We start from the raw sequence: 24311 nt of genomic DNA on the forward strand, positions 1-24311 counted from the left end.
ACATTCCCTCCAAGTGCTCCTCTGAATCCTCAACAGTTTGCTGTCCAAAACCTGCTTTTTTGAAGCAATTCTTGATTGTTTCCTCTGGAACTTCATCCCAAGCTCTCCGGGCCATACGCATCGCTTCTAGCAGGTCAATTCCTAGTAGGCGTTTATCTTCGATATCCCGCAGCAATTTTCTCACGAGTTTGCGGTATCGCAACTTGAAATTGTTAATGATGCCCTGGTCGAGAGGTTGAAGCTTAGATGTCGTGTTCGGCGGCAAAAACTTGATTGTCACAGCTTTCATGACAGGGATATGGTTATGTGCTGTGCAATTGTTGATGAAAAGAATGATTCTTCTTTTATTCCGGACCATCGCTGCATCCACTTTCTTCAGCCACTTGGAGAAAAGCTCTGATGTCATCCAACCTTTCTTATTGGCCTTGTAATGCATAGGTAGCGATTTCACATTTTTGAAGCATCTGGGTTTCAATGATTTCCCAATCAACAATGCAGGTAATTTTTCTAACCCACTCATGTTTGCGCCCAAAAGAAGAGTCACGCGCTCCTTACTTTTCTTTCCGCCGTGGCAAGGTTCACCTTTGAAAGTCATTGTTTTGTCTGGAGTGCATTTGAAGAATAAACAAACCAGTTTCGTCTGCATTGAAGACGTCATCAGGACTGTAATCTTGAACAATTTCTGGCAGTTTCTGTATCCAATGACTGCAATCTTCTTCTGGCACTTGCGCACTTTCACCACATAGCCTATTAAACACAATTCCATGTCTTTTCTTGAATTTGTCCAGCCAACCATTGCTGGCTTTAAATTCTGAATGGCCCAACTCTTTGGCAAATTCTTCTGCTTTTGCTTGCAAAAGCTTCCAATCAATAGGAACGTTCCTATCCCTCGCTTGCACAAACCATTTCAAAACGCATTGTTCAATGACGGGATACTCACATTCCCTCATCCTCTTCTGATGGCCACACGACTTCTCACTGTACAGTTTCAAAATCTTTTCTTTTTCTTTCAGAAAAGTGGAGAATGTACTTGTGGGAATGCCAAATTGATTTGCAATTTCCACATTCTTCTTGTTGCCCTTTTCGACGGCTCTGATGACGGTAACTTTTTCCGCGATTGACAACGTTTTAAGCTTACGCTTACCAGTTGCCATTTTCGGGGCACGGGAGACTATGGAGAAGCACACTGACACGAACACTATTCAAGGCTCCTCCCGAAAAGAGACTGACAAAGGTGAAGGGAAAATGGGTTAAAAACGTCTTTCTTGAGACAATTTGGAAATTCCAGACACCACCCGGTTGGTTATGACTCATGGAGCACTAAGGGACGCGGATTATTCTAGTCACTCCCTTTAGTTTTCGGACATTTTTGGTCTCAAAATAGATGTCCTACCCTCAGAGAGTCGCTTAATCCCTTGTGGAATGCATTAAGGTAGGACGTTGCGTCCCTTTTCTTGGTTTTCCAGACCATGTGTTCTGAAATGTAGCCTCAGAATAATAACCCAGTTATTATAAGGCCATAGAAAATTCGACTAACGGAGGTTGGGAGCCGAAAAGTTTTCGAGTTGAGGAGATCTAAAATACATTGGTCTTATGGGAATTCGGCCGGGGACTAACGAGTAATTCGACATAGGGAGGTTTTCGACCTTAGGGAGGGTCGACTTAGCTAGGTCCGACTGTAGCTCAGTGCAACAGATGATTAAGAATTTTACTTTATACATGTCACTATTGGATAAAACCTTGGATTGTATATGAAGCTGAAAATCAGAAGAATTATGGCAATTATGTGCTAGTAAACAATGAGTATAATGTTCTTGCAAACTGAAAAGTGAAAAAAAAAAACCACACACTATGATCATAGGAGACCAAGAATATAGGCAATGGACCCATTCTTTATATTATATACAAAAAGAGGATGGCAGCAGCGATCATACCCAGAGGAACTGATCTAACAAAACCAATCAAATCTGTTTAGGTCTGTACTTCAGTAAGTTAAAAGAAAAAAGAAAAATTACAGAAATGCAGCTTTAAGAACCTTTAAAGCAGACAATTAGTTCAGTTTGTTAAATCAAAAAGCCTCTTATCATTCAGAAATCTTTCTGTTCCCCTTATCTAAAAAATCCTCCTCATGAATACAGGAGCTGACAGTTATGTCATTAATTAGGTCAACTGCCAATATGCAATTACTGACATATATTGCAATCAGTATAAATAGTACAATTTTTATCTCTGAGATACAAAATAGTGACTTTGCCAACCCCTCCTGACAAAACATTTTGAAATAACACTCTGAATCCCACTTAAATCTATTCAAGATCATGGTAGCACTAGGCACAGGACCTGAGGCAGCCAATGATCAGGTGCCTGTCTATATCAGCACCCCTCACCCTTACAGTGTCAGTTTCAAATCACCAATCAACCTTACCTTACTTAATGTTTTTTTGGGTATAATTGAAAGAAAAAAGTAGGTAGACATGGGAAGAATAGATAATAACCGGTCACAAGTTTCAAATTGAAGGCTCTGGATGCACAATACATAACAAAAAAAGGTAAACAGGCTTTGGAGCCTCTTCTGTAACGATGCAACCTTGAGTCATCCTTAAAGATGCACTCACATTCTATCTTAAGTTGTATCATCATATTACATCCTCAAGAATGCAATCTCACTCCCTCTTCTCACACTGAGCCTTAATTGCATCGGCTTTTACTATTGTAATGTAGTTTAATTCCAGCTGTCTATACTGAACCTTCAGAAAGAACTGTTTGTAAGTAATATGACAGCATTATTATCATTAATGTTTGAAGCTTATTATAATGTATATATGTCTTTGTGAACTTTTTTTGCATTAAAGTAGCACAGCTTATGTTAGGTGGTTCTGCATGGTGGAAATGGTTGAAAAAAACATATATGATTGACTCCTCTTTTTTAATACATTTTAATTCATCTGTAGTGATTGTGCTTCTTTTGTAACATTTCTTTAAGATCATATGATTTTATGTATGCTTTCACAGTTTCACAGTATTGGTGATTTGAATATGGATCAAGTTATTTAAGTAAATTTGTTCATTTTGCTTCAGCGCTTGACTCCATTTGTCACCTAGTTTACCTATCTGTCAAGCTTTGCAAGCTACACAGTGAAAGGGCAGAATATATTTAATTCATGACTTTGCTAAAATCATGCTAAACTGGTTGCTAAAAATCATCAATTTAAAGAACATTTTAATAAACTAGGTATTTATGCATTCATACTGTGCCCTAGAAAGAATAACTTGGGCCTCTAGGTAATATTAGGAAGGCTGCCAGTGCTTAAAATATGAAAATCAGCCTCTTTTAAAGTGTTGATGCAATGCTGTACTGTACTATGGAATGGGCCTTACCATAAAAGTACTATAAAAAGGCAAAAACTAATAGATCTAGAATAAAAATTATTTTAAATGGCAAGAATGATGTACTGTACAGTATATATAACTCAATCTCAGTATATATAACTATTAGAATCATCAATCAGAAACTGCAGTATGGCTTCAATGAAAGGCAACAAGAATATGGTTGTATAAAGCAGCAAAAAATGAAAATGCACACAAAAGTCAAACATCCCATCATCATGTAATGGAGACTAAACTGAAAATGCTCATCAAAACCAGGTACGACTAACATATGATATGATTATGTCCAAAGATACAAGATTCACCTTTAGCCTGATAAATGTGTGATATAAATATAGAAAAACAAAATAATTAGGTACTTTGTATTTAACTAAAACTAAGAAAATAAGTGGCTACAGACTAAAGAAAACACAACTTAAACAGAAACAATGGAATTAGCAAGTGTCACCTAAAGTTGTGCACAGTGGAAAAGCAAAGTTTGACTCAACTCTACCTGCAGGACAGCAGCTTGCAGAAGACTTTTAACTTCTCCAACCTGACGTTCACAATTATTTGCTCTTTGCTTTTCTAGATCTAGTTGTTCAGTCAGCTTGTCATATTCAGCTACAAGATTCTAGAAAAGAAAAAAAAATAGACAATAGATATCAAAAGCCAATCCCTAAGGAAGCAAATCCAAACAGCATTTGTAATTAACTGTAAAAATCATAAGAATCACAGCAACGGAAACTTAACATTCCAAAAATCTAATCTGCTAATTTCTTAAAGTAATCAATGACTGTCAAATGAATTTCAAAACACATTATCCGTGACCTTTTAAAATATATACATTGTGATGGTGTGGCTCTGTGGGTCGCCTTAAACTTAAATAGAGTCACTAAAACAATGCTATTATTAAAATGGCATTTTTTTTAAACTGTCAAAGAAAAGTATAAACAGTGGGGAATATAATGTATCAAGTTATTAAGCAAACACCATATCTGCCATCCTGGATGGTTTACAGGTTGGAATGCTTTGTCCATCTTGCCCACCATCCATGACACAGTGCCAGAGACCACAACTACTCAGCTAGTCACCTCCCAAAAATCCCAGAATGCTCCTCTCTCTGTATCTACCTCCACTGCCATCTGGGCTCTTGTCGCAACTCACCCCCTCACTCTAATCTCAAATTCATACCTGAGGACTAAGGGGATGATTTATAACTAATTCTAACACTGTTTCCAATGTAATCAACTGAACCAGATTCTCAGATAGGAATATATCCAAAAAGATGTGTGGCTATATCTCTGGAGTGCACAATGGTGGCTCCAGATACTCTTACACGCTAACCCTTTTATTTTCTGGCTCTACCTGCTCTACAGTATGTAAAAGGAAGCAGAATTCTACCCATACCTCATATTACCTCTACTGGTTTACTGTCCCTAGTAGTAAATTTAATAATTGCATTTTTCAATATGATTTAACTAACAAGAAATATTCAACCTTGTGAGGTGTAACTCAAGCAAATTTCAATACCTTGTAACTTTCTGCACTTTGGATTACATCCTTCATGGAGCAGGAGAGTCGATCACGGTTAGATTTTACAGACTCCAGGTCTTCTTTTAAAGCTTGAACCTATGTCACAAAGTGCATTTTGAAATATGTTTTCAATAAATATGGATTGACAAAGGTATTTACTGATTTTACCAGACAATTTCTCAATAATTTCTGATCATTCAGAAACTGAAGTGCACAGTTACAGATTTGTTAACAATTCTGAGTTAATAAACAGATGGAGCCTTCTCCTTTCATAAAAGTACTAGCGCTTTATGACTTGCATAAAGTGCAAAAAACACCACAATGTATGACTGGTGCAGCCTGAAAGACAAAACTTTACAAATGCACATTTAATCCTAATAATCCCTCTATTTTATAGCAATAAACATTCAAAAGAAACAAAATTATGAACAGCAGAAAAAAATTCTTACTTCTTTCCGACTAGCATCTAGTTCCTTTTTTGCCTTTACAGCCACAGCTTTTATCTTATTCATCTTTTCATCTTTATCAAGCAGTTCTTTTTCTAAAGAAAAAAAAAGCTGTAGTGGTTGCCTAGCAGTTCAAAAAATACTATTTTCTTATGAAAAATGTGTAGTATAATAATGGGTTAGTTTAATTTTAAATAATAATAATAATAATAATTCATTACATTTATATACTACACAAATACAACAACCAAATACAAACAAGGAACCTTTTCTGAATGTCCTGAAAATGAAGTCATGCAATAAAATTGCTTATTTTCAGAATGTTTAATATGTGCATAACTGATCATGCAGTGTTCCATACTTGAATTAATAAGAAAAAAATAATCTCAGAATCAACATTCATAACTTCAGAGAATGAGCACAGTAAAGAGAATAGGACAGGAAGAAAAAGAACCTATTCTGTGCTGATTAAAGGAGAAATGCTTTCCCAAGGGGCCAAAATATTTACATATATTGGCCAAATACAGCACAACAAGAAATAGGGGCCATTGCTGTGGTCACTCAAGCCACGAAGATTCACTTTTAGCCTGATAAATGTGTGATATTAATATAGAAAAACAAAATAATTAGGTACTTTGTATTTAACTAAAACTGAGAAAATAAGTGGCTACAGACTAACATTTAAGAGGACAGTGATGGAACAAACACTGAAGGCACTTAACATGGCTGACTTCTACAGTATGACAGAATATTATAAACTATCTATAAACAAGATAGTTTATTTAATTTGAAGGTTTAACTTTTTAAACATTATACCTTCACTGTCATTTGTATCTATGTTTGTCCACTAACAAACATAAAATATTAAATTGCTACTTATTTTGTTTAACCCCTTAACCGCCCTCTGCTGGATATATCCGGCATCGTAGCGTTATTGCTGACGCCTTACTGCCGGAATTATCCGGCACATTTGCCTATGGTTATGTGAATGCCTGGCGCGTAGTATAACTGACAGTTTGGCGTGGGTATTATTACTACATTGTATTTCGACAACTCTGCGGTTGTATTGGCCGCTCACATGATGTGATTCGAAAGTGAAAGCTGTGAATATGGCGAAACGTAAACTGACTTCAAGTGAGGTTTTGCAGGCGATTTTGGACAATAATTCTGATCATGATTGTAGCAGTTCTGAAGAAGATTTTAGCGACAATGATGATCATCAACGTGCGCTGCATGATACTGTGAATGACAACGCATCGGATGATGGCGATGAGTGGGTGTATCTCCAGCATCTCAACTGGACTGCTGCCCGTTATCTGAGCCAGATAAGAAAGATCCAAACCGTGACCGCTTGTTCAAGCTACGTCCTTTGATTGACCATTTATTTGAAACATTTCAGCAAGTATTTCAGCAGGTAAATACTGCTTGAATAAATGTAAAGTAAAAAAACGAAAATTGTTCAGATTTCTCCTGGCATGGGGAATATTTAGGGAGTTGGCGGTTAAAGGGTTAAATGTTGTTTTCCTATACCATGTTAAATAAATAACTGAATGAAACAAAATGTCTATAGAGCATAGGCTAATAATGGTTACTTTCATTCCTTATTGAAGTTTTGGTTCACCAAAATTAACTCTCTGTTGGCTGCTGATAGTCACCAATTTTTAGTTATACTTACTAGACCCCATTTTTTGTACTAAAAGAGTGACTGTACAAAGAAATTTCCAAAGACATGGAGTTGTTATGAATGTTTAGGTGCATCACTTGTTACATATCTTTGGACTTTAGAGGAAACCCAGTACAACCTAGGGAGAAAAACAATCTAATGCAAGAGACAATCGAATCAGAATTAAAATGGCACCCAGCAGATGTCAAGCCACGGTTAGGTTTTCTATTAAAAGGATGTGAATGAAACAAAAATGCAATAGGATTTTCTGAAAATGAAGGTATCATGTCTTTAATTAAAGATAAATGTTAGAGCTAAACAATAAATATGTGTGTATTACATTGAATATATATTTTAGGGCTGTATCACAGTAGCTCTTACCTAACTTTTCTTTTAACTCTTTGTCATTGGAGTCTTGTGGTACTAAATAGTTCTGTTCAGCTTCCTAAGTGGAACAAAAAAAAAATAAATCAGAAGTTAAGCAAATTGAAAACACATGTGATGCATTCATTAATTGGAAGAATTGTTCATTTAGAGGACTATCCATCTACTGCATCTTCCAAACCTGCTTGTCCATAGCAGGGCTGCAGAAGTCTATCCCTGAAATCATAGGGCGCATGGCGGTAAGAAAATCTGAACAGGACGACAGACCATCATACATACATACATACATACATACATACATACAGATAGATATACAAACACACATACACAGTGTACATATGCAATGTATATAATGAGAAGCAAAAATATTGGAATAATAATTTAATATTGGTTTATTTTTGTTATCGCATTCATAAAATACATATTCTCTGTGAAAACAATGACCTCTTTTACTTCTGAGCAATGTTTTACATTGTGTGGTACTAAACACAGCAAAAGTAATTTTTTCCTATATGGTTTCTATAACATATAAAACATTGCCCAGAAATAAAACCCGACATTCAGCAGTTTAGTCTCATATTCATCTTTCGACCAAAAATACTTCTGAATAAATTCAACTGAATTTACCACAGGTGGACTCCAATTACGCTGCAGAAACATCTCAGGATGCACCTGAGCTCAATTTTGAGCTTCATGGCAAAGGCTGTGAATACTTATGTACATGTGATTTCTCAGTTTTTTTATTTTTAATAAATTTGCAAAAACCTCAAGTAAACTTTTTTCATGTCGTCATTATGGGGTGTTGTGTGTAGAATTCTGAGGAAAAAATTGAATTTAATCCATTTTGGAATAAGGCTGTAACATAACAAAATGTGGAAAAAGTGATGCGCTGTGAATACTTTCCGGATGCACTGTATGTACATATACAGACAGACACACACATTTTTGTATACAGTGATCCCTCGCTATATCGCGCTTCGCCTTTCGCAGCTTCACTCCATCGCGGATTTTATATGTAAGCATATTTAAATATATATCGCGGATTTTTCGCTGCTTCGCAGGTTTCTGCGGACAATGGGTCTTTTAATTTCTGGTACATGCTTCCTCAGTTGGTTTGCCCAGTTGATTTCATACAAGGGACGCTATTGGCAGATGGCTGAGAAGCTACCCAACTTACTTTCTCTCTCTCTCTCACGCTGACGTAGGGGGGTGTGAGCAGGGGGGCTGTTCGCACACCTAGACGATAGGGACGTTTCTACCTTCTGTGTGCAGCTGCTTCCTGAAGGACATGCTGCACGGTGCTTCGCATACTTAAAAGCTCAAAGGGCACGTATTGATTTTTGACATTGTTTTTCTCTCTCTCTCTCTCTCTCTCTCCTCCTGACGGAGGGGGTGTGAGCTGCCACCTTCAACAGCTTTGTGCCGTGGTGCTTCGCATACTTAAAAGCAAACAGCCCTATTGATTTGTTTGCATTACTCTCTGTCTTTCTGACAGACTTTGCTCCTGACGGGCACTCCTTTGAAGAGGAAAATATGTTTGCATTCTTTTAATTGTGAGACGGAACTGTCATCTCTGTCTTGTCATGGAGCACAGTTTAAACTTTTGAAAAAGAGACAAATGTTTGTTTGCAGTGTTTGAATAACGTTCCTGTCTCTCTACAACCTCCTGTGTTTCTGCGCAAATCTGTGACCCAAGCATGACAATATAAAAATAACCATATAAACATATGGTTTCTACTCCGCGGATTTTCTTATTTCGCGGGTGGCTCTGGAACGCAACCCCCGCGATGGAGGAGGGATTACTGTATAGTGCATTTGTTATTTTCCTGTTTTATCATTTTATGTCTTCTAAACGTTTTCATGATTTTTATGCTGCAAGCAACCATTCAGAGTATTTGTTTTTATTGTAATGCGGAGCTGAATGCACTACCATCTGCTGACTCTGTAGTCTTACTAGTAGACCTCAGTGTTTTCATTGGGAAACAAAAGATATACCTGGAGTTAGGCCTGTGCGATATATCGAGTGGCACGATATGAACAATATTTTTAATGCATCGTTTGAGAACAAACCTATCGCGATATATTATGTAATATGTTTTATTAAACACTACAAGTGTGTAGAGTTACTTCTGCTAATTGGAGCACATCCTAAATGCAGTCATTGCGATTAAACCCCGCTTCCTGCTTATCTTAAACAGTAACAACAATGGCTGAGACGGAGGCAGAAACGAGTACGGCTATCAGTGATGATTTAGTGCCAAAAAAAGGTACAAATGTGACCTCTGTTGTTTGGAAATGGTTTGGCTTTAGACAAAATGATACAGAACAAAAGACTGTTATATGTAAACTTTGTAAGAGAGAAGTAGGAACGAAGAGTGGCAACACCTCGAACCTCTTCAATCATTTGAAAACAAAACACGTTACAAAGTACGAAGAATGTATTAAACTTCGCGAGAACTCTGCTCAAAACGCAACGAAACACATCCCTGCCGCAAAACAAATCACGCTGGCAGCAACGTTCTCTCGTTGCATACCGTATGAAAAAACAAGCCCCAAACGGAAGGAAATAACAGCTGCAGTAACATACCACATTGCAAAAGATATGGTCACTGTTGCCACTGTCGAAAAACACGGATTTCAGAAACTACTGAGAATGATTGATCCCAAATATGTAATTCCCAGTGGAAATACTTTGCCGAAGAAGTGCTGCCCAAATTATGTACGATGTAAAGGAGAAAATTCTGAATCAGCTTCAGAACGTTCGCCACTTCTCCACCACATTCGATCTGTGGACTAATCATACTATGCAAACATACATGAGCCTAACAGTTCATTTTATTGAAAACTGGGAGATAAGAAGCGTTTGTCTTCAGACAGGATTTGTACCAGATGACCATACCGGAGAAACAATTGTGCTGGGGCTCAAAAATGCGCTTAAATCGTGGAAATTAGACGACGCACGACAAGTGTGCATTACCACGGATAACGCTGCAAATGTGATTAAAGCCGTTGATCTGAACAAATGGAAGAGACTGCAGTGCTTTGGTCACTGGCTGAATCTGGCGATTGGTATGGCGTGTGTGTGCGTGCTAGTAATGTGTCGATCACGAACGAAACGGTTCTTTGAGCCGGCTCTTTTTAGTGAACAGTGGGAGCCGATTCCCGTTTTTTGGAACCGATGTCTGTGTAGTGTTTGTAGCGAAACACTAAGAGCAAACATCTAATCATGGGTCAGAACACTGCTAAATTTGGCTGAATTATATAAAAGGCTAGAGTGGGAAAATGAAGAGGCATTTGGGAGCCGAAAGAGCCGATTCTTAGTGAGCTTGGCAAAATGATCCGGCTCACTAAAAAGAGCCGAAATGCCCATCACTAGTGTGTGCGTGTATGAGAAATGTTTGAAAATAAATAATAACACGTAATAAATATAAGAAATTTATAATAATAAATGTGAAGTGTGTGTGTGTGAACGTATGAGAAATATGTTAAATTAAATAATAAATATGCTAAGAAATAGTAAATAAACGTAAATAATAGTGTGTATGAGAAATATTATTGATTAATAATAATGTAAATAATTAATAAGACTGTAATTTGTGTTTGGCTTTAGAGGGAAGCATGAGAGATCCCCGCATTGAACGGGCAATTGGTGTATGCAAAAGAATTGTTGCATGTTTTTCCTTCAGCTGGAACAAAAGAAGGGATTTGACTGCAACACTGAAAGAACTCAATCTGCCTTCCCATCAGCTCATAACAGAATCCCCTACAAGATGGGGGTCAAGGGCAGCAATGATACAGAGAGTGTTGGAACAAGAGAGGGCCATCACCCAAGTTCTCTCATCTGACAAGAAAACCAGACATCTGGCACTTACATGGCAGGACATAGATGTACTAGAGTCAACTGATAAAGCTATTCGACCCCTCCAGGAATTTACAGATGCACTCTCAGCTCAGTCCTATGTTACAGTCTCCTATGTTAAGCCCATGCTACACCTTTTTCAAACCAGCATCTTGGCTTACCAGCCAGAAGACACAGAGCTCACTATGTCAATTAAGACCAAATTCTTGATTATCTGAGAGAGAAATTTGATGACCCTGCCACCCAGCAACTACTAGACATTGCTTCTTTTTTGTATCCACATTTCAAAAGATCATACATTCCTGAGGAAAAGTATGAAGATGTCAAACACAGAGTTGTGTCTGAAGTGGAGACCCTTCAACATGATGAGACCAGTGCCCAGCCTGACTTAGCTGGGGAACTTTCAGAAGCAGCTGAAGCATCACCACCACCAGCCGAAAAGGAGAAACGAAGCCTTGGTAGCTTCTTTAAGAGACCAACATCTTTATCGACATTGTCTGACAGAGATAAAATTGAAGCTGAACTTTCAACCTACCTAGAAGCAGCTGTAATTGACAAACCCACTTGCATGGTGGAAAGAGCATGAACCAATCTTTCAAACTCTCAGTCGCCCTGCAAAAAAAATATCTCTGCATACAGGCCACTAGTTCGCCCTCAGAAAGGGCATTTAGCACAGGTGGCAACATAGTGAACTGCCACAGGGCCTCTTTAAAGCCAGAGGTAGTTGACAGACTTGTCTTTCTTGCACAAAATTTGTGAAATTGTGTTACCTGAATGTATGTTCTTGCCACGCTTTATTTGTTTACAAAACATAGCTTAAAAAGAGCATATTGAAACATTATTATTTAAATTTTTTTTTAGGCAAACCTAGTAAAGTAGATAAAGCATCTACTCCTACGTCACCTAATATTCAGACAACTGGCTTTCTTGCATAAATGTGTTTCTTACATTAATGAGTATATTTTGGTTTATGCCTATGATGTAAAGTTGTAAGTTTGCAATTACAAGTAAATAACTAAAGAGAAATATAAATGTGTGGCTTCTTTTTTAAGTAAGAATAGATAGGAAAAAAATATCGTTGCATATCGTATATTGACTTTTGGTCCAAAAATATCGCAATTTGAATTTTGAGCCATATCGCCCAGCCCTACCTGAAGAGATGTTTTGGGTGAAAACGGCCTAACTAAGCTAACCCTTAGTGTTGAATTACCACTGGATTTCTGTGCTAGTCATGGGTTGTCCATAAAAAACATCATGGTTGAACACAAGTATGCTTAACATTGCACCTAGTAGCAGAGTATCATGGGCAAAAAGTCAATGATCAGCTTGTATATGTGCCATCTGATGTTGGTTAAAAAGGACTTAGTTCCCACTGGATAGACCTGAAAATCCCAAATAAATGTTGTGGGTTTGCTGGAAATGATTAGCAGATTGGCTCTATTCTGAACGTGGCCAGTGACAGAGTCAGAATGGACCGTGTTTAACACCTCAGCAGTATAGGCAGATGCAAGGAGCTGTGACTCTTTACTTAAAACCATAAAGGGAAGATAATGTGAAGAAAGAAGCATTCAGTATTATGTTAGTTAGCAGGGGTGTCTTCAGATTTGCTATTTTCTGTTTCTGCAGTAGGTTAATCAAGACCTTACACCGAGTCTGAGGTCAACAACCTCTATATTAAAGAACTCTACAATTCAGTTCAATTATGCTTAAAGGTAAAATATTATGTAATTCCAATAAAATATGCAATGTACTGGTAAAATTCAAAGAAGAATAAACCTTAAAACACCACTTTCATAAGAAAGAGAATATATGATCTTCCATTAATTGTTTGTATAGATTTTACCTGTTATTGTAATAAGTGTAATAATAAGTAATAGTGTACTAATAAGTAATTTAAATTTAAGAAATACTTAAAAATCCAAACCTTTAAAGCTGAAATTTCCTGCTGTAAACTTAAAATTTCCTTCTCCTTTTCTGCCAGAGTATTCTGCAAGTCTTTTTCCACGTAACCACTGGTCACTTTCTGTTCTTTTTCAATGATGCATTCAGCCACCTTCATCTTTTCAGAGAGTTCCCCAATTTGCACAAGCAGAGCTTCATTTTCAGCCCTAGTCTTTTCATTTCTATTCTGCATCTCTATCAAGTCCCTCTGCAGGCCCTCTTTATCTGCAATAACTTCTTCAAGGTTTTCCTTTAAAAGAGTTCTTTCTTTACTCAAGTCCTCAATAAAACTCTGATGCTCTGAAAACTGTAGTCGATTTTCTTCTTTTTGTCTTTCAATAGCATTTTGTAGCTGTGCTATTTGCTCATCTGTTTGCAAAATAACTCTCTGATTTTCATCAGAGATCTTTGATAAGAGACTTTGAATCAAAAGGGATGCATCCTCTTCTATTTCTTCATTACAGTCAATCTTTTGTAAACAAGGATCTTGCTGCCAGAACTTCAAGGCTTGAACTCTAACTTCTGATAGTTGGTGCAGCTTTTCCTCTACATTTTTCTTCAGTATGTCTTTCTCTTGCAACACCAATTGCAAAGACCTCTCCCGATCTTCACTGTTCTCTTTACATTGAATAAGGTTTAAATTTTCTTCTTGACTGACTCTTAGCTCTTCTTGCAAATGTATCATTTCTTCTTTAAACACCAAAAGATGTTTTTCTTTCTCCATGGAACTGTCCTGCAATTTGCTCTCCATACATTCCAGCTGCCTGCAAAGACTATCATTTTCTACAGTAACATGTTTTAGTTGGTTCTCTTTATCTTCAATGCCTAGCTTTAATTTTTCCAAGTCCTCTTTAAGATCTTCTACCTTCTGCTGAACTTCACCACTTTGTATCTGTTCTTTATGCAAAAGCTCTTTAAGCCTTTCAACTTCTATCTCCGAATTCTTTAATGTGACAGTAATATTCTCCTTTTCCAAAAGTAATGCTTCCATCTCTACCTTAATCTCTTGGATGTTTATGTCTTTATGCTGAAGCTGAGAAGTTAACTCTGTGTTTGCCTCTTTACACTTGCTTAAAGAAAGCTTAAACTCTTCCGTTGCATTCTGACAAGCTGCTTCTACCTCACACTCCAGCTTCTTAATTGTCTCAAGAAGGCTGTCCTTTTCATTATAGGCAACCCTTAGCTTCTGTTGAAGTTCATGGATTTCAGATGCTCCACGCTCCTTCAAAGCATTGAACTGTTTTGCCACATTTTCAGTGGTAACACTCAATTCAAGCTGAAGGTTTTGTAGGATTTCTTGGGTTTTTTCATAACTGCTGACAGCTTCCCTTTTTTCGTATGACAGAGCTTCACACTGAGTCTTGAGCTCCTTTATTTCAGCTAAAAGTTGAGCCTTTTCCTTTTCATTAGAAGAAAGCAAAGTTTTCTCCATAGATGCAATCTCCTTCTGATGCTGCTCCTGAAGAGCCTGTAGTTCAACCTGATGCTGATTTAGTGCCACTTCCCAGGAATCATGAGTGGCTTGAAGCTCAGCTTTACATTTAGCTACATTACCTTCTGCATCTTCCTTGTAGAGTTGCAATTCATTAACCTTAAACTCCAGTTCCTCCCTCTCGTGAAGGAACTCATCCTTTGTATGCCGCAGTTCCATCTCCAGGCTTAACTTCAGATTGCTCAAGTATGTTAATTCATCCTGAAGGATGCTTAGTTGTGACTGTAAACCATTTACTGACATCTTTAGCTTCGACATTTCATCATCTTGCTTCTCACAGACAAACCCTTCTGACTGGCATTTTTCCAAGTCTCTTTTAGTTTCTTCCTCTTCTTCTTCTTCCTCCTTCACATCATGAAGATTTTTTTCTTTCTCAATTAACTGTTGTTGTTGGTCCTCTATAAGACGCAAGAGCCTCTCTCTCTCTTCTTCATACTCGGTAGCTGCAGTATCTAGTTGATCCCTTAACTCTTTTAATTCATCATCATGAGCAACCTTCATATTCAACAGCTCTCCATGAAGAACCTCAACCTCTTTCTTCAATTCTTCCATCACTGTTCTTTGACTTTCTTTGAGTACTACATCCTTTTCCTTCTCAAAGAAACTTAGTTGCTGCTTTAAGTTGTTAATTTGTTCCAAGTAATGTTCCTGATCCATCTTGACCTGTTTTTCTAGTACAGATATTTCACTTTCATGGCTATTGCGGAGTTCCAGCTCATTAGTAAGTTTTTCTTGTTTTTCATGAGATTCCTGTACAAGTCTTTGAAAATCAGCCACCTCCTCAGTATGTTTCAATTTAAGTGATTCTAAATCATTTTTTAAAACTTCAATCTGCTTTTGCTGGTCTTCTCTGGATAGGTCAAGTTGTTGCTGCATCTCAGATAGTTTCTCCTGGGCTTCCTGACAACACAAACAAATGTGTTAACACCTTAAATAAATGTAGTCTTTGAAACCTACTGTACAGAGCTGTGAAAAGGTTTTTGCCAATTCCTAATAGTCTCTATTTCTGCATATTTGTTGCAATGAAAGGCCAGAATGTAATCTTGGATACAGGGAACCAGAGTAGACATATAACAACATTTCTAAATTGCTACTTAGTATATAGTAATACAGTTATTCATCATCTTTATTGACTGTGTGAAAAGGTAACTGCCCCCTTACTGACTGAAAAACCTGAGCAAAATTAACTGATAATTAGACTAAACTGACTCAACACAGCCGTGATTAAAGGAAATTGCAGAAGAGGTGAGGAAAAAGCAGTGGAAACCTACAGTACCAATCAGGAAAGGGTTACAAAGCCATTTGTAAGTCTCTGGGACTCGATTATACCACAGTGAGAGCCATTATTTTCTAATGGAGAACATCTGAAATTTCTCAGGAAAAGCCAGCCTGCCAACATTACCCCAAGGCCAGAGCAATGTTCAAGAAGTCACAGAGGATCTCATAAAAACACTGAAAGAACTGTAGGCTTCTCTGGCTTCAGCTAAGGCCAGATAACACTTTATTTGTCCCACAGGGAAATTTAGCTTTTACAGAAGTTCAATAAATGAAAAAAATGATAATATTTATAATGTAATAAATAACAACCCCTCTCAAATAAATACCAGATTGACTAAAGGGAAAGAAAAGGGAAAAGGGAAAGGAGCAGTCACATTCTCAATGAGGCATTATAAAGGTATACTGCCATTGGTATATGGGAACCCCAACAATGTTTTTTGACATACATGTGCTGAATAATTTGAAAATCCTCAATGCTTATATTTCAGGGAGAGGATGTACAGCATTGTTCTTAACACTCAGTTCTTAACCCACCTCCAGTAGGTTTCATCCAATAATGGAGCCTGGCTTTTATTAGTTAATTCATGAATCAGCAGGCTGAAGTGACATTACAGGCCCAGCACAGAAAAATACATGGGCCTTCAGTAAGTTGTAGAACATGTAAAGGATGTCACTTTCCTCATTAAAGGAGTTCAGGCATCTATGAAACAGAGTTAATTCTGCCTTTTCTTTCAAAGCTCTTCTGTGTTACAAGACCAGTCCAGCTTAACATTAGTCACCATACAAAAAGGCTCAAAAGTCAGTAAATAGTTTGTTGGTTTTACCGATGTTAAGTTGCAGACAATTTTTTCTACACCAGAAAACAAATATCTGCTCTTGTCTACAATACTGCGTCTCATGCATCCCTTTTGTCACTACATCCCATTAGCACAGAATCATCTGTGAATTTCTGCAAGTGACATGACTGGGATTCATGGGAGAGTAGAAAGGCAGAAACCTCTGCTATCCAAGAATAAGATCACTACTCATCTTTTATTTTTTTCTTCTTCTTTTTATTCTTTTAAAAACACCTGGACGACCCCCAAGTCTTTTGAAATAATGTTCAATGAAAAGACAGGCAAAAAATAGAGCTCTTTTGACAACACAGGTCCTGCCTACCAATTGACAGAATGAGAGTGGCAGCAAGATGATGTGGAATTGTTTTTTCAGCAGCCAGATCTAAAAGACTTGGTATTATTCAAGGGACCTTGAATTCTGCTCCTTCCCAGAATATTCTTAAGGAGAACACCAGGTTATCTGTCTGTTATCTGAAACTGAGGTGTAACTGGGTTATGCAGCAGGACAAAGACTCAAACACTATAGCATACCTAAAAATTAATGGCTCAGAGGAAACAAACTTAAAGAACTACTTACTCCACATTTGTAAATAACTCGGAATTTAGCTAAATCAAAACAACAAATATATTACCTGTGCTTCTTTTTTCGCTTTTTCACTTTCTTTTCGTAGCACTGCTAATCTTTGCTGACTTTCAGCCTTTTCCAGAAGAACAGCATCCATCCTCTCTGTCAACTCCTATTGGCAAATACACATGACAAATAAGTCAATGGCCTAGAAACTACTAGAACATGACATAATAAGCCCAAAACTCAGGAACATGAAATAATCCTGAGTGGCTAGTAATGTGTTAGGTGTGATAAAATTAAAGCTCTTCACAATCGGAGTATAATGCATAGCACTCAACCTCAAAGATTTTCATGACATGACCTAATTTTTCACAAAACAACAATCTCTTTTGAAACTAAAATTGCCTTCAGGCTTTTTTTTTTATATATATATATAAACTCTACAACAGGAGAAGTTTAAATTAAATTACAAAATGCAGTCAAAATGCCTTCATTCTTATTTTACATATAAACACAGTCTTGAAAAAAAATACTATTACTGCAGGAAAACCTATGAAATTTCCTTTTTGGAGGGGGATAATTTATATGGTCAAGAATTTTTACAGGCAAATTACTAAAAAGAGTTTGCTCAAACCCTCACGTTCTTCTGCAGCCATGTAGCACAGATACACCACAGTACACCAGTAAAATCAATTACATTCTACGGTTCCACATCATTGTGGTGGTGAACAGTGCATTTTCAAAAAAAATGTGTCATGCTGCATATTTTCTACATAGTTTCATGAAAACAGAACATTGTACATATTAATGTGCTTTTTCTGCAGGGAAACACACAACATGTGAAATCCACCATTAGCTATTTCCTAGCAATTGCCTTTTCCTGTTCCCTGTCAATGAGACTGACCACATGCACACTCCGATCACAATGTAGGAAAGAGCAGTGTTAACTGCTGAGTGGTCTTTCCTTTTGAACTAGTAAATAAGGCAATGATTTTTCAAAAAATGAACAATAGAAAATTAATGCAAAAGACCATGTGTGTTGTAATTTAAAATGTTCTATGAAACTTTATTTAAAAACAATGATAAACACATATGGAATTACGCTGTGAAAATGCATTTACCTATGTGTGTTAACTCTGCTCACAAAAAAATTAGAAAACACATCTGTGCATATACACCATTGTGAATGAGGTTTAAGTCGGTAAATATGACATAAAATGAGAAAACAATTACACTTCTTGCACATGTCTTTAGTGCTCTCATAAAAGACATATTTAGCTGCAACAACAGATTTATTTTTGAGTATTTCATCATTTTGCACATGTTTTGTGCAACTTTAAAAAAAAATGTTTATTGCTAATTAAATAAATACTGTAGATAGAATTCTTCAGTAATCAAAGGCTTGGACAACACACCACATATCTTAATCTTATAAATAATACTTGAAGTGAACAAATGCTAAACTCTTAAATGTTGGAAATTATGCAATATAGTGTATTCACTCAATGTACTGTTGTTTTGTCTTTGCACGGTGTTCAGTTTAAAATTCCCAAATAATGCTAAATGACCAACAATTATTAAAAAAGCATACAAATCTGGACTTACCTTTTTATTTATTTTAAGTTTAAGTACCAAAAAATAGAAAGAAAAATGATGGAAAAACTGCAAGGACAAAGGAGGATTGGAGCTGCCTTATCAGCAAAGCGCATGTGCTTTGGGGATCTGCTGTATATGTAATCACAACCAATGTGGTTTACATTTCTCAATCCCGTGGCTCTGGCCGAGGTGGAGGTCTCACGTTAATGTATCGTGAGAAATGGAAAGTCTTGCCATTGTCTGTTCCTGCCTTCAGTTCTTTTGAATCTCGTGTATGTCAATTAAATGGACCAATTCCTACTATTATTGCAACTGTTTACCGGCCCCCTAAACCAAACAATGACTTTCTGAACGACTTTGCTGTTTTCCTTACACACTTATCTACTGTTTCATCAAAAATAATACTTCTGGGGGATTTCAATATACATATGAATAATATCAATGTCACTATTACTAGAGACTTTACATCCTGCCTTGAGAGTTTTGGATTCCAGCAGCATACTGTTGTTCCCACTCATTCCAAAGGACATATCTTGGACTTGATTTGCTGTTCTGGAGTTACCCCACTTGATTGTATTGCAGATGAACTCCCCATAACTGATTACTTTCTTATTTCATTCAATGTTAAACTTGCACTTTCCAACACTAAGCTTTCCCGTCTCATGTCTTTCCATAATATTAAGAATATTACCTTAGACACTCTTTCCTCTAGTATTGATCCCCTTATGGACATTGATAATTTATCCACTCCTAAAGAACTGTCCTCACAGGTGGCGCAGTGGTAGTGCTACTGCTTTGCAGTAAGGAGACTGTGGAAAATTTTGGGTTCGCTTCCCGGTTCCTCCCTGTGTGGATAGCGCTTTGAGTATTGAGAAAAGCGCTATATAAATGTAATGAATTATTATTATTATTATTAACTGGTCTTACACTATAGCACTGGACATAATGGTATTCTTAACTCTGTCGCTCCATTAAAAATTTTCTCCTTGTCTGCTCCCTGGTTCACGCCTGAACTTTGGCTTTTGAAAGCCAAAGGCCAGCAACTTGAATGGTTATATAAAAAAAACTGGACTCTTTGTTCACAAAGAGATGTACATAGAAAACAATACACTTTATTACAAGGACTGTATTGCCCAAACTAAATCTAATTATTATACTCTCATTATTTCTTCCAATGAAGGAAACACCAAGTCACTGTTTTCACTACTTAACAATATCACACAACCCCCGGATTCTTTACCTTCTCACCTTTACTCAACTGAATTTTTCAATTCCATTATGTCCTTTTTAATGAAAAAAATCCAGAAGATTCATCAGTCTCTCTGTATGGATTCCTCCAGTACTTGATTTGAATTTCACCCACCAACTCACTCATTTTCCTCTTTTCAGCTTCCTATTTTCTCAGAAATCTCAGATCTTGTCTGCTAAGTCTAAACCATTCACCTGTCAACTGGACCCCCTCCATACAGTTCTACTCAAAGCCTGCCTCCCCTCTCTGGTCCTTCTTATTTCTGCTATAATCCACTCTTCTCTCACTACTGGTACTGTTCCTTCATCTTTTAAAACTGCTGCAATAACCCCAATACTGAAAAAACCTGGTGCCGATCCCACTAATTTCAGTAATTTTCGTCCTATTTCTAATCTACCCTTCATTTCCAAAATTCTTGAAAAAATAGTAGTCATTCAACTTCATTCTCATTTATCTCAAAATAATCTGTATGAACAGTTCCAGTCTGGTTTTCGTTCCCTCCACAGCACAGAAATGGCACTTATAAAAATTACTAATGACCTCCTTATGGCAGCTGATTCTGGTTTAATTACTATTCTCATCCTCCTTGATCTGAGTACAGCCTTTGATGCTATTTGTCACACTACTCTTCTCAATAGATTATCTTCGATTGGCATTACCCACACTGCACTAGATTGGTTCAGATCCTACCTCTCAGGCCACACTCAAATTGTTCAGCTTAAAACTTTCACATCCCAACCCACCCCTGTTACTTCAAGTTGGCTCTGTCCTGGGGCCCCACCTTTTCATTATTTACCACCTTCCCCTTGGCAATATCTTTTGTAAATATACCATTAGCTTCCACTCTTATGCTGATGACACCCAGCTCTATCTCACTAGCAAACCTAATACTTCATTTCCACCCTCCTCACTTACTGATTGCATAGCAGAAATCAAATCCTGGTTTTCTTCAAATTTTCTTAAATTAAATAGTGTCAAAACTGAGGTTCTCCTCATTGGTACAAAATCAACATTATCCAAAACTGATCATTTTCATTTGTTATTGTTAATTCCTCTGTTTCTCCTAACCCACAGGTTAAGAGTCTGGGTGTCATCCTTGACGGTACTTTATCCTTTCAGTCCCACATCAATAACATTATCTCGGTCTGCATATTTCCACTTGCGTAACATTAACTGTATTCACCCCTCCCTCACTCCCCACACCACTGCTAACCTTTTTCATAGTCTTGTCACTTCTCGTCTCAATTATTGCAATTCCGTTTTCTTTGGTCTTTCTCACAAACCTCTTTATAAGCTTCAACTGGTTCCACAATTCAGCTGCCCCCATCATTACTAGAACACCCTCTATTCACCATATCACTCCCGTTTTGCAGCAGCTTCACTGGCTTCCAGTTCAGTTCAGAATTCAATTCAAAATTCTCCTACTAACTTTTAAGGCTATCCACAACCTTGCCCCTCCACAGCTGTCTGACCTCCTCCATGTTGCCATTCCCTCCCGTACCCTTAGATCCTCTTCCTCCATCCACTTGACTGTCCCCTTCGTCCGTCTTACCACTATGGGGAGCAGAGCATTCAGTTGCTCTGTTCCCCAGCTCTGGAACTCACTACCATCTGAGCTTAGAAATATTGAATCATTTTCACTTTTCAAATCTAAACTTAAAACTCATTTGTTTAAGACTGCTTTTTCTCTTTGATTACAATTGCTCTGTTCGATTTTAACTTTTGTATTTTACTTTTATTTATAATCTGTGTTTTGTCTATTGTTCTGTGTCCTTAATAATAATAATAATATTAAAACACAAAACTGTTGACAATTACATGATTTGATTTAATGGAAAACAGAACTCTGCGGTTTGAAAAAGTTATATTAAAAATGTGTTTGACTCCAGTGAATACACTAAGCTAAACCCTTTACTGTATTATCAAAGCATGTAGTTAGTTAACAGCTGGCGAGTATGAAAAAAAATAAAGCTATGTATTAAAACTAGAGTAAGATGATGGAAAAAAAAATGAGAATACTAGAATATATGAAAAGGATTAAAATCTGTTCTGTCCTACAGATTTGTGAGTGTCAGTGTGTAAACAAATAAAAATATATTTTAATTTTCTATAATAATATTTTAGTACCTGAATTATTGCTTCTTCTGTTCCAGCTTGTGTTTTGTCTTTAAGCTCCTGGACCTCTTTCTCTAGCTCTAAATAGCAAAATAACAAATTAAAACACTGCTTGAACACTACACAAGTCTTGAGAGAACGTCTTGTGACAATAAAGAAAATTATTTTGATTATAAAAAGCTTGAGAAAAGTACTTCAATTTAAGTCCTAATAAATTTCCTTAATAATTCTTCATTAAAATGATAGATACATAAAGTGTTGTGTATAATGATGCATATTTTTCATAGATTCATTTTATCATTATAAATGTTATTGAACCATAGCTCGTATACACAATATCAAAATTAATGATATGTGATTAATCAAACTGGACTGATTTTAATTGCCTTAATTAAGCATATTTTATAATAATACACAAAATATATAAAAGTAAACTGCTTATATCAGAACAAAGCAACACAATGAAAAATGTTTTTCAGAAACTAAATATTTTCTTAAAATTATATGAAATAAGACAAACACATAAAGCATTAATGGATTCTTCCAAAACTATTATTTACATGCTATCTACACAGCCTGCTGTTTACCATGTCTACCATTAAATTCTCATGTTCGTGATCATAACTGGTTAGTTCTAACAAGTTCTACTGAAAATCATTGTCTTTGATTTATTTTTACACCATTTGTTTGCTCACACGATATGGAGAATTTATATGGAACTTCACAGCACTCACCTTGATTACTTCAAATCTAAGTGTTAAATGTTACTGTAAATTACCAACGTATTTTGGCATTGTACTGGTTAGGACACTTACTTTGTGAACATGTACTGTATTTCTCTTGATACTTTAAATAATACTGTGCATGAATAGTCCAAATCTAATTATTTCATGTCAGTCGAATAATTTTGGCAGTATTCATAATTTTTGATTAAAGATCTACGAAGACCCTTGTGCTATCATTAATACATGAGTTTCACAGAATATGCTATGGAGGCATTAATCAGTTAAGTAGATGGCATGATAAAAAGCCTGCAGGACAGCGGATGAGACTTGTGGATTTGGTCACCCAAAGAGGTTAGGATTGGTGGACTGGTCACTGGGAATTGTGGGATTTGATTGGTCACTGGAATCTGACAGGTTTGTGGATTGGTCACTCGGATACAGTTCTGGTAGTTTTAATCTGGTACAGAGGCTTCAAATACCTTTAGCAGCTGCTTTCAACAACTCGGCAGTTGCAATTAGTGACTACTTTCATATTCAAAGGATGCTTCCATTATAGCTAGGTGTATTTATATAGCCTATCCTGTAACAGAAATGTTGTAATCTAGGTCTATGAATTTATTTTTTTTTTTTTTAAGAGCTAGAAGAAGTGGCTGGGGAGAGGGAAGTCTGGGCATCTCTGCTCAAGCTGCTGCCCCCACGACCCGATCTCAGATAAGCGGAAGAGGATGGATGGATGTTAACTTAAAAATAATTAAGTAATAAGGAGCTGAAAAATGTTTAATTTTTTTTAAAAATTGCCTTAATAATATTGATTATAATTTCATTTAACTACAGTTATCTTCAATTCATTAGTTTACTGGATTCCTTGGCATTACACACTTGTCATTCCTTTATGCAGAGGAAGTTTCTACTGCATGACAAGCGGTTTTAGAATTTAATTTCTCACTATTACTTACTGTAATTACATTACAGTATTAGATTATAATTACATTCCAATCTAATCATCATCATTATCATCAGCTATTTGTAATTAAACAAGGCGCGGTGAAAAAGTATTTGCTCCCTTCCCGATACACTGTAAGTAGTAGCAAAGCATAGAAGGAAAACAAAACATGAAGAGTGCTGCACATTCTCTCTCTGACACACTATTATTAAGTACTTTACCTTGAAGAATTATTCAACAGATACTACTGGGCCTCCTTTATATGTACAACAATACAGTGATCCCCCGCTATATCGCGGTTCAGCTATAGCACC

The 24311-nt window shown here is 36.7% G+C and overlaps 1 protein-coding gene across 1 annotated transcript in view; it reads right to left on the reverse strand.

The window, feature by feature from the left end:
• Positions 1 to 24311, reverse strand: part of LOC114650953 (GRIP and coiled-coil domain-containing protein 2) — a 107354-nt gene that overhangs the window by 70055 nt on the left and 12988 nt on the right. Inside the window, exons 4-10 of the mRNA XM_028800909.2 lie at positions 22342 to 22409; positions 17434 to 17538; positions 13179 to 15587; positions 7393 to 7456; positions 5352 to 5443; positions 4900 to 4998; positions 3881 to 4000 (exon numbers count right to left, since the gene is read on the reverse strand). Of these exons, the coding sequence (XP_028656742.1) occupies positions 3881 to 4000; positions 4900 to 4998; positions 5352 to 5443; positions 7393 to 7456; positions 13179 to 15587; positions 17434 to 17538; positions 22342 to 22409 (2957 nt within the window). The remainder of the gene's footprint in view (positions 1 to 3880; positions 4001 to 4899; positions 4999 to 5351; positions 5444 to 7392; positions 7457 to 13178; positions 15588 to 17433; positions 17539 to 22341; positions 22410 to 24311) is intronic.

This window comes from Erpetoichthys calabaricus, chromosome 4 (genome assembly GCF_900747795.2).
Source record: "Erpetoichthys calabaricus chromosome 4, fErpCal1.3, whole genome shotgun sequence".
NCBI classification, from domain to species: domain Eukaryota; kingdom Metazoa; phylum Chordata; class Cladistia; order Polypteriformes; family Polypteridae; genus Erpetoichthys; species Erpetoichthys calabaricus.